General features: G+C 33.3%; 1 protein-coding gene across 2 annotated transcripts in view; it reads left to right on the top strand.

The window, feature by feature from the left end:
• The window catches only part of LOC119837499, a 34029-nt gene extending 32696 nt beyond the window's left edge, over positions 1-1333 (top strand). For both annotated transcript variants that reach the window (XM_038363098.1, XM_038363099.1), the window contains exon 2: positions 695-1333. In XM_038363098.1, coding sequence (XP_038219026.1) covers positions 714-1118 — 405 coding nt within the window. In that variant the 5' untranslated portion in view covers positions 695-713 and the 3' untranslated portion in view covers positions 1119-1333. The remainder of the gene's footprint in view (positions 1-694) is intronic.
• Positions 1334-11795: the final 10462 nt, after the last annotated feature.

Raw genomic sequence — 11795 nt, forward strand, 5'->3', positions numbered from 1 at the left:
AATTTAGCCTACCCCATTCGGAAACTAGATCTAATGAAGTTTCAATAGTCTGTACAAGTTTGTTTCGACATTCATCAATGTTAATAATGTAATGAATAAATCGCGTTTAATATTCGTTAAAAAGTATTCAATTTCTAAATACTAAACTACACAAAAGCCAAATTAATTACTGAATTATTATTTATGCATGATGTTGGTAACACACGGCAGCGGATTGATGCCTTGGTTTATAAATTGACGATATCTTGTTTCCAAAACATGTCAGTTTGTTTGTCAAACATCCTGCGACAATAGTATAATGATATCGTTTAATATTTTTTGCACAATACTGAAGGTATTTCTTACTGTTACTAGGGTATTGGGGTGGTGTGTATTTGATGCTGGTAAATTTAAATTTATGTATGAGCGCGAACAGTATAGATCAATGGTGGGACCATTGTTCTATACCTATAGTATATAGACCATCTATAACTATAGTATATTTCAGAATACAGATTTCTTACAGAGATCAACTTACAACTACAACTCGTAGCTATTTGAAATTTGCAAACTTTGAATGTACATTGCTTTGATCACTGATCACTTCTTTGATTCGTGATTATATTTATAAACAAGGATGGTTTTAACATCATACTTAATACAGAAAATACTTAATTTTCCAACTCGAAGCTAATCATTGCTCCATTGTCCGCAGACTACCTCGCCGCACCAAAATGCCTAGAATATCAGCAGACAGCACAGTGAGAAGGCGCCTCTTTGCCATCGACGATGCAAGTGAAGAGGCCAAAATCGACAACTTCACCAATGTCCTGCAGGAGTCCATACTCAGGGACAGAGTCGAGAAATCGAAAAAGTGGAACTTCGATTTCGCAAATGAGCTGCCCCTTGAAGGCACCTATGATTGGTACAAGTGCAGCGATGCATCTGATTGGATCGGAGTGACTAAGATAAAAGAAGAAGATATAACGGAGCAGGACTCGATCCTGCTGATGAAAATGGAGAATGAGGTGACGCCGAAAGTGAAGGATACGAAGATGCCATTGATAAGGAACTCACTGAAAAGGAGGCTGAATCTCGTGGCCGATAAGGCGATTAGGAGAAAAATCGCTTTCGATTAGTAGCCGTGCGTGTTACGGCGTTCTCTGTGCCACATTTAGACTGGATTTTGAAACATTGTTTGCGTATAGACTAGAAAAAAAACACTTATTCTTTTTTGGTCGCTAGGACCAAGTTTGTTCATCCAGTCGCAAGTTTCGTGGTAACAAACACATCTAGAAAATACAGTCGATTGGGTATCCTCCTTCTTCTTTTGAAGTCGGTAGTAAATAATAAATCAAAATAATAAATAAACAAGCAACGTTATTGATCTTTGTATAAGGATTTCTTTCCTAGCTTCAATATCTAAAGAAATTATAAAAGACTTACAAAAAGTAGTCATTCAACAATGTTTCAAATAACAGTCTATATAACTACGATTCTAGTTCTTGCAATGTATTTTATTTTAGAATATTATTTAATAATTATTTATTTTTAAAATTGGAACATGTGAATCTATTAGAAAGACTGTATCTTTTTTTTTATTTAATTCGGCGATATTTAAGTAGGATGTAAATATTGTTTTATAGATTTTCTTCCACTACACGTCATCACAATGTTTATAAATTTATAATCTGGACTAACCTTAACAACAGCGCTACCAAATTATTTTTGAAATGCCGGAAAATTTAACTTTAGACGTGGAATTGTCATTGTTGACTACTTCAAGCATTCTGTGTGTTAAATTGCTATATTTTATTGCTATATTAGTTGTAAAATATGCCGAAAGCTATGAAAAGTGATGCCCGGAACATTATTCCAACGGTTACACTGAAGCCAGCACAGACGACACCTTTCATTTCAGAGATAATTTTGTAGCACTGTAGGCATTTTTAAAACACTAACTTTTGTATGTAGCTATATAAAACTTAGAAATTAACAAAACCTAAAATACACGAAAGTAAAAGCTGTGATCTATTAACATGTTTTTAGATATAAAGGACGAATATGATCACCGATTTGTTAAATTGTAGAACTTGTAAAATGTTTAGTCATAATAATGTCGATTGTCCACTTAAGTGTGGTTATAGTATTCACCACTATGTAGCCATGGAAATTGTATGTAATAATTTAGAATATAATATTGAATATCTTTAAAATAACTCCGGTAACTCATAATATTATTAATCGCTTTAAGCGCCGGTTTCACGGCTTGCTGATGAAGACACTGACAGTCGAACGATATATTTTCATATGTGATTACGTTACGATATAATTTCAGATGTCAAATTAACTGACAGATAACCTAAATAGAATATGTCCAAAAGTTGTGAAACCGTTTATCCTATAAAACTAGAATTAACAAGACATAGTCATAATTTAACCGATTATTTAATATGTTTTTCGTTTTTCTACGAACATTTGAAAACAGCTTTACCCCAAAGTCTTTGTAGCCATTATAATCCAACAATTATAATAAATAATTTATAGTATTTTATAAATAATTATTGTACCTATAATATTTGTACTTACTTCCTTCGTGGAAACAAAATGCTTTAAATATTACACTTTTTGATTAGTCACAATGTAATTTAGATTTATTTATTTTATATAGGTTTAAATTTATATTTAATTTGGTTTAATTTATTGTAATTTGTTTTGAAATTAAAATATGTAAAACCGGCAAGGTGTGTTTGTGTTTCTGTTCGCTCTATTCCTTTGGTGACATGTGAAATAATAAATATATCAGTGAAAATTGACATTTTGGAGAATCCATTGATTCGGGGCTTTCATCTACTCGTCTCCACTCCATATATTATGTTTGTTTTTATGTAGGCCACTACGATTGTTAACTAATGTTTATTCAATCTATAAGCTACCTGCCAAATTTTAGACAGATCTTTTGCCTCAAAACCAACAACTTACACTTGTTATTGATACATAAAATTATTGTTCACCGTTCGTACATCCTGTATCCTCTTCCCGAACGATTTATGCCACGGACCCCTAAAAGCAAGTAGAGGTACATTTAAAATTCACACCATTTCCTCGACGTCATTGGCCCGTCCGCTGTCAGAATGCACCCCATCCTTCCTACTCCAATTGTGCCCAATAAAATGTGATTATAACAAATTGGCCAGGTCGGGGGAATGGCATTCCGATGGACTGCTCTAACCTTTGACTGAATTTCACGAGCAATTTGGATTCAATCAATGAAGCCTTGATTTGAGACGATCTTCCGATGGGAAAATTGATTTTGAGATTGCGTTTATCTGTTGAATAAAGAACGACCTTCGGTAGCAAAGGGGATCTTGGGAGTACACTTTAAAATAAGCAATTAAATACAAACATATTTCAATCGAGTCACGAGTCGAAATGTCTCAAACAAAATGTTTATATCTAATTTGAATGACCATTCGTATCTTGATTGGATAGTTATTTATAGAGTAAAATGTAATTAATAAAAGGTACCTAGTACGTATCTTGGGAAGATAATAAGGATTGGATACAAAGCCATTTAAACAAAACTGACTCCTTCTTAAGTATTAATTCCTAGTGCAGTAGAAATTTTAAAAATTAAAACCAAAATCAGTCCTTTCTACTTTCTGACATAAATACAAATATAGGATTGTCCTGAAAGAGAAAACGGTGAAATGGATGTTTTCCGCAATGATACAAAGGGGCTCGAACTTTTCTGTTGTGTAATAGAAAACGTCAGTTTTCAGTAGTTAAAATGAACGAGGTTTTATTGTCAAAATGCGTATAAAAATTACTTGCAAAACAAGGTTTCAATAGCAATTGATCCTGAGCTACAAGTGTTAAGGGTTAGTAGGGTAGCTAAATGTTAATAAAGACTAAATAAATTAAAAAGCAAAATTTAGCGAAAATGACATAAATTGTAAAATTTGTCAACAGAATGGGTAATCAAATATCAAGCCACTTGTAAAATATAATATACAAAATATCACTCTGTGTTTCCTTTGTTGATTCAATATATACATGTCTAATGCACATCTATCGTTACCAATTCCAAAAGATAATCTGACACATAAAATAAATTGTCGCCTGTCGGTCTGTAGCGACAAAGTTATACCCTACTTCCGCGCAATCGCTGGCACTCGGAAGTTGTTTTCTCAATGGCTTCTGACAAATAAATGGTTAGGAATCGTCTGTTACGAGCAACTATTCTAAAACACGCTACAAAATATGCTTATAAATAATTACGCTTTCTAATTTAAAGCTTAACAAATATTTTCTATAGATAATAGAAGGCTGACAAATACACGTTTAGATGTGGGAGCATCAAGCACGTTTATGCACGAATTTGGGGCCAGCTAGCACCAGGGAAGTACCACACTCCCACACAAGACTCGCGTTAAATAGCACGGTACTATGTATCTTACGGTAAGTGGTGGAGCTGCCCGCCGGAGCCCATTCCTTATTTGCAGTCGTCAATCCTTTCCTTATCCCTTACCCCTAAAAATAGGGCAGTGCACTCGCATAAGCACTGTCTCTGCAAATGTTCATGGGCGATGGTGATCACTTACCAGCGAGCAAACCACCAGCTGAGTTGCCCGTTTCGACATAAAACATTCGTAATTTAGCTTTTCGTCCACGGCTTCGCCTGTGAATTCAAATAATAAGATAGATTGTCCCGGGGTTTTTATTCTTATAGAAATACATTTATCAGATAAATTTACCAGCAGTCGGATCGAACCTTCATCATGGCGAAACAAACTATTTGTAACCATTAAACTATCCTGATTAAGTATTTAACTTTTCTAATTTTTTTGTACACCCCTAGTTTTAGTACACAGAACCTTTTGTTGGCTTACTGAACAATATGAGCCTGAAGCAACTATCAAAACATTTTAAGTATCACAACGCATGAAAACGCACAGTTAAACCAATAAATATTTAATCACATCAGAACGGAAACATTAATAAACATTTAAAAAATGGTCTGGTCCCGTGGGAGTCGAACCTGCACGCGATTCGATCGAATCAGAGCGTCACGGCCACTGGGCAACCGGACTTTTGCGTATGTGTCCTGATTCCTGCGCGTGCGCCGCCCACGCGTATACTGTTACTTAGTTACATACTGTGCTATTTCTCACAATACCAACGTTTATGTGATCTGCATCTGACATATAGTATGATAGCCGATTTTATTCTTGAGGTTGAGCAGGCCAAGGCCACGCTAATATACTGTATATAATTATATACAGGTTTTTAATATAAATTTATATTAAAGACCTATTGTAATAGGTCTATGGTATAATTACGCATCAAAAAGTAGCTTTTTTTATTCCTCTCAATTTCCATGCATCATCGTTATAAAATTCGTCTTAATTTTTTTTATCTGTTCAGGCATAAATACGATACAGATAAAGACCTTTTTACTTTCTTTGTACCTCCACGATCTCTTCCCATCTCATCACAATTACTCTTTAAAAGTAAACATTTATATTTATTATTTATATATTTAATTATTTTTTAATCTGTGCTCAATTCTCAACAAGTTCAGAAGTTAGTGGATCATTTAAGAATCGAACTTGTTGATTTTATGTGAACAATAATTTTTTTTTTTATAATCTGTAATTCAGCACAGACTACATATTTAAAAAACAAAGCACATTCCAAGAATCAACTCGCCGAATCCCAAATAAATCTATTTTAAGTCCCCCAAAATACTCCACTGAACAATCTTAACAGCGGAAACTGTTTTGTCGGTTACAATTGTATACAAATATCAATTAATAAGACGTCGCTATCAGCACAACACGTGGGGTACAAATCACCCCAAAACTTGAATCTCATGCATAGTAATAAAGAGGAAATCCTACAAACGCTCCGACAGTCACTCCTTATGAAATACCAACGATATTTCTGCGTAGATAGCTATCGAAATTACGTGTATTTTGAATAAATGTAATCGACAACGAATATGTGTTGTTTGTAAAAATCTGTACTACCTTATCAAAGCTGGAAACTTTGAGTATTTGGACATGCTAATCTCAGGCACTAGTGGACCGAGATTGAAAAATTTTTTACCATTGTATATGTTCGTGATCCTATCATCCTCATATGAGTGCTAAAGACTATATAGGTACCACAAGCACTGTTATTTATCTAAATATATAACATGCTTTCTAACTATAAATTAATCTTAAACTAAACCTTAAATAACAAAAACAATCAACACTACGTCTTATAAAACTAGACGCTCGTTCCGGCTCCGTCCGGTTATCAAGATTCCTGTTTTATCACAAGGGAGCATTAAATCGGGTAAAGAAGTATCCCATTACCCAAGGCAGCCCTGGTTGTATACCAAATTTCATCAAATTCTGTTCAGTAGTTTTAGCGTTATTGAAAAGAAAAAAACTTTCACATTTATAATAATGTGACAAAGTCGCTTTCTCTTTCTGTCCCTATGTCTCACTGTACGCTTAAATTTTTAAAAACTACGCTACGGATTGATGTTTTTTTAATAGATACAGTGATTCGATTTGTATGTATAATAGCATCTAAAAGTACTCCAAATTTAGCGCGTGCGAAGCCGCCAGCAAAAGCTAGTATATAACAATGTATTGCTCATATTATAATGTTAATTAAAATAACAAAAAAAGGGTTTAAAAGTTACCAATAATCCTGTTCCTACGACGGATACATTCAGTTTCCGACCATCTGTTGTAATAAGGCTTCAGAGGATGCAACTGTATCCCTTCCTTTCCGCTCAAAATACGTTATATTAATAACAATAAAACGGCACAGTCACTTTTTTTAAGACGAGTAACTTCCATAAGATATCCACGGCTCTTGGTGAAGGAGTCTTGGGTAATGTCAGTTTCATGCCGTCCCCATCGTATTCTGACTTTTTAGGGAACTTAAGCTATAGCATCCCATCCAGCAGTTGCTCGTTTCCAGGCCCTCAGCTGATTGCTCTCCAGGTGACAACGCACGCTAGGCACACGTAAAAAAAACTTCGCGGTTAAACTTCATCGAAGCATAAATTATGATTTGTTATGTAAATTGTTATTCAAAAGGCAAATAAATACACATATTTCATCGAAAACTTACAATTTTTTCTCATTGAAAAAAAATACAATGTACATAAAATTTGGGACTTGGGATAGATACGAGTAATAACATATTTGACATTTCTTTTACTGATTCACTGTTTGGACAATGCCGAAAGAGATTATTTCTTTCACCTACCAAATATCACGAATCTAATACATACTAAAAAATAAATCTTAAATATAACTAGGTAAATAATAATTGTATTAAAGTAATAATCATTTGAAGCCATGTAAAAAATACACCCAGCGCCATCTAGTTTTTAACAGTGGTAAAGAATGTACTATAAAATGTGGCAAATAGCATAATTATTGCAATTACCTTTTCGTATTCTTTGCGGAAATTATTAAAATGTATTTTAATAACACTGAGCACCGAAAAAAAAATAAACTTCAATAACACTTAACTAATTACAATATTTTTATCCATATACATAAAATTACCATATAACAACTATAGAATTTAAATGAATCTTTAAAAAAGGTCCATCAATTAATATGTTGAAATTCTTCTGATTTTAAAGGTCAGTGTGACGATATCTAAATTTATCTGAAGCGTGAATAATTGATTTTTATACTGGCAACACTTACCCTTAACATTGTATAGAAACTGAGTTTCGGGTAAAGGATTCACCCTTGATTGATTAAGATGGATCATGCGTGAATAACAATGATGCAGCTTAAAATTGATAGAGTTTTATATTGATGTAGGGATTTGATGATGTTCGCATGAAATTGAAGTATATACCGGGGTGTCTTTTATTGTAACTTTTATTTCATATTTTTATATATTATTTAGATCAGATGCTAGCTAAAAATAATGGACGTTTATTATTAGGTTGAATTAATTAATTTTTCACCATTTAATATTTACAAATTAAATAAGTGACTGCTAGAATTAAGTTACAATAAAGTTTTTTCAGTGAATCGTTATTATAATTTGAAAAAAAAAAGGAAGTCGTTCAAAGATTATTAACCTATGTGTATCATGTGTCAATAACAAACCTATTTATTTCGATGAAGATAAAATAATAATGAAAAGCATAAAACATTGGTAAGTAATAAAAATTGTAAAATATCTGTAAGTATCTTCAAATGATAAATATTAATTCTCGTATGCATTTATAATTGCTCAAAAGATTTATTTGATGGTATCTGCGCAGTTTTATAGTAGTTTTATTTTGTAACTTTGATTTATTGCTTTCTTGAAAAAAATACGCAAAATCATTGGAGTTTTGAAACAAATCAGATGGTGGTTATTGTAACTTGACGCTTGTGGCATGAGGCGTTGTTTTTACGCAAGTTTTTGTACAAGTTTTTATAGAAACGGAAAGGCAGGGCGTTTGGTTGTCTATGATTTATGTTCTCGCAGATTGAGCTAGGAATTTGGCCGCGTTTTGCGCAAAAAGCCAAGAAAGTTATCTGTTTTTTAACACGTCCATGGCGATATGTTTAAAATCGTTAACAACTGCACGTTGGTAGTTATACTAATGGTTTACATTCACAATGCTGTAGCAAACTAATCAAAAGACAGAAGAAGAAACAAATGTTTTAGATGTTAATATTTAAAGGAGAATCATATTTACGAATTAAGATTTTTTTCATAAGAATTATTTGTTACATTTAAATTTAAAAACACTAGCGACATCTATCATCGAATAGCGTATAGCTCGATCTCCTAAAACTTTTTCATGGGTTAACGTAATAACGTGAATTGAATTTGTATTGTTATACAAAGGACTCGGAAATATTAAAAATTAAGGAATTAAATACCCAAAATTAATGACCAGCTAATTGTAATATCGAATTGTAAAGCGATGTAAAACAAATCCTAACCACTGAAAATGTTGTTTCTTTTGCAATACCAACAAATAAATAAGAGCGTATAAGTATTCAAGAGTTTTTCTTTATATACAAATTATTCCTCTTTATAAAACTATTATAGAACTGTATGTGGTAGTCGAGTACGCTTCGGCACGAATTGGGCCAGCTTGCACCAGGGAAGTACCACACCTCCCACAGAAAACCGGCGTGAAATAATAGCATGCTATTGTGTTTCGTACGGTGAGTGAGGGAGCCGGAGGCCCATATTCTTTTCCTTACCCTTCCCAGTCCTTTCCTTTATTCCTCTCATCAATCCTTCCTTAATCCCTTCCCAATTTAAAGTCGGCAATACATTTGTAGAGGCGTAAGCTCTGCAATTGACCGTATGCCTCTCCAAATGTTCATGGGCGGTGGTAGCGCTTACCATCAGGCGACCCACCAGCTCCATTGCCGACTATGACAAAAAAAAGAACAGATAATAGAATTATTTTCAATGACAACTCGCTTCGCAATCTTTTCTCCCACATTTACAGCTTGGTTCATCCCTTCTTTCGTGAATTGACAACCGGAATTTGGATGTTATCCAAGCAGAGGCAAAATGAGAAAAACATTTATTGGTACAACGTCTTTCAAAACGTATATTATGCGCATTACCATGTTTTATTACCCCAATTCTATATATTTTACTTATTTTTTAAATAGGTGCAACTATAAGACGTATATTGAACTATGACCTGTGTTACCAATTATGACATTTGTCAAACTAAGCAATATTAAGGCCATAGATCCACTATCCAATCTATGTAAGATTAAGGCTAATCGTGTTTTAAAAGATTCGTTGTCAGAAATATGACACTACAATAAATTTGATTTAATTAGGGCCATAATCTTTCAGCCATAACAGAGACCGTGTACCGTCAATATTTCAGGCAATCCGTTACACTGGACAATTTCTTAATGAAAGCCGTGTGAACAGCATATACCCCTATACTAGAAGACAAGTGCTTAAAAGAATAGGCCCGTATTGTTGAAGATGGTACTGTGTAAACAGCAACACTGATTTTTATTGATTAATCTAATTTTTTAGATAAGCACATGGGGGTACTTAAAAAACTGTGTCGGGATTGAAACGGTTTTCACATGGCAATAGATTATGTGTAGGGGTAAATAACTTCACAATGGCGCACTGGAGATGAGTCTATGTATCTGTTAGAGGGGCTTGTTGAAATTAAAATGATTAATTTATTTACCGTGTTTTATTTATAAATATATATTTTACTTAAAGTGACAAATTACTTACATATTACATTTTTTAAATTATATGTATATTAAGTAATTTAAATGACAATTTATAAAAAAAAATAAGAACGATATGTACTGCAGTAGGATCAATGGGATAATAAAAAAAGCGATTAGAAAATCCCTACTACTAGACGCTCGTCCCGGCTTCGCTCGAAGATTCCTGTTTTATCCCAAGGAGCATTTAATCGCAATAAAATATAATCTCTATACCAAATTTCATCAAATACCGTTGAGTAGTTTCAGTGTGATTTACGGACAAACATGCAAACAAACAAACTTTCACATTTATAATATTAGTGTGATTTTAAAATGTCTTTATAGTCGATAAATGTTCATTTCTGTGGCATACGGTTACAGATATTCCAGTAAAAAGTCATAAGGTTACAAACACAAAAAATACAGTCGAATTGATTACCTCCTTTTTTGAAGTCGGTTGATAACCAAATACCATACGACATGTTCAATGGCGTCCCGCTGAGACGATAATGATTACAAATTGGCACTTGAACTAATCAAGTGCCAATTTGTAATTTCACCTTATCACTAAAAGATTATTTGCGAATATATCACTTATATTTATATATTTTTTTTAATCCTTAGTCGATATAGGTGCTAATGAGTCGCCTGATGAAAATCTACCACCACCCATGATCATCAAAATGGGAAAAGATTCCATCCTCCTTTTAGAATCTAAGTTCATTGCAATTCCTATGATTGTTTGTGTAACTTGAATAGGAAAAATATGCCTGAGTACATAACTTGCTCAGTTTAAATATTGACTGAATGAATTAATGAAAATTCTTTATTGGAAATAAAAAACTAAAAATTTTTGTAAAAGGCGGCCTTATCGCTAGGTAGCGATCTCTACAAATAAAATTAGTATTGTTGTACAGAGGCACCATATTTTGTATTAAAATTTTAATAAAATAATCGTTATGATTTATAGGTACTGTTCAATTTATATTCCAGATCAAAAGTACTTAATAAAATCGATCAAACTTATTACTGTAACATACAATTACAATTCAACAGCAAAACATAGTTTTTTCGATAACACCCTTTCAAATGACAAACCAGCAAATGGGCTATGAAGCACAATATTTCCGTAGATACATGTATCAAACACACCGCAAGCAATTAGTCGTAATTTCGTTATCATCGCGATGGGGGTGACAGATGCGCGATACGATCTGCGGATGCGCCCTATGCGCGTGCGCACGCGCCGTTCTAATATGCATTTAAGGGTACGATGCTGTATGTGTTAAAATATTCTTTTTATGTTAACATAATGATTATAAAATTTAAACATTATCATTTAAGGTTATTGGATAGAATATGGTTAATACGTGGCTTTAAATGTTTTTTTATGTCATAGCGGAGAACCGTGCTGGTGGGTCGCCTGGTGGCAAGCGACCAACACTTCCATTAGATTGATTTTGATACCTGTAATTGTAATCGAAGCCACTGAAAGCTTGAAAAAAGTCAAGTGGTATGTTGCAAATGATAGAAATGAAATATTTGCAAGTACAATACTTTTAATATAAAATTAAATTT

Source organism: Zerene cesonia, chromosome 27 (genome assembly GCF_012273895.1).
Source record: "Zerene cesonia ecotype Mississippi chromosome 27, Zerene_cesonia_1.1, whole genome shotgun sequence".
Classification (NCBI taxonomy): domain Eukaryota; kingdom Metazoa; phylum Arthropoda; class Insecta; order Lepidoptera; family Pieridae; genus Zerene; species Zerene cesonia.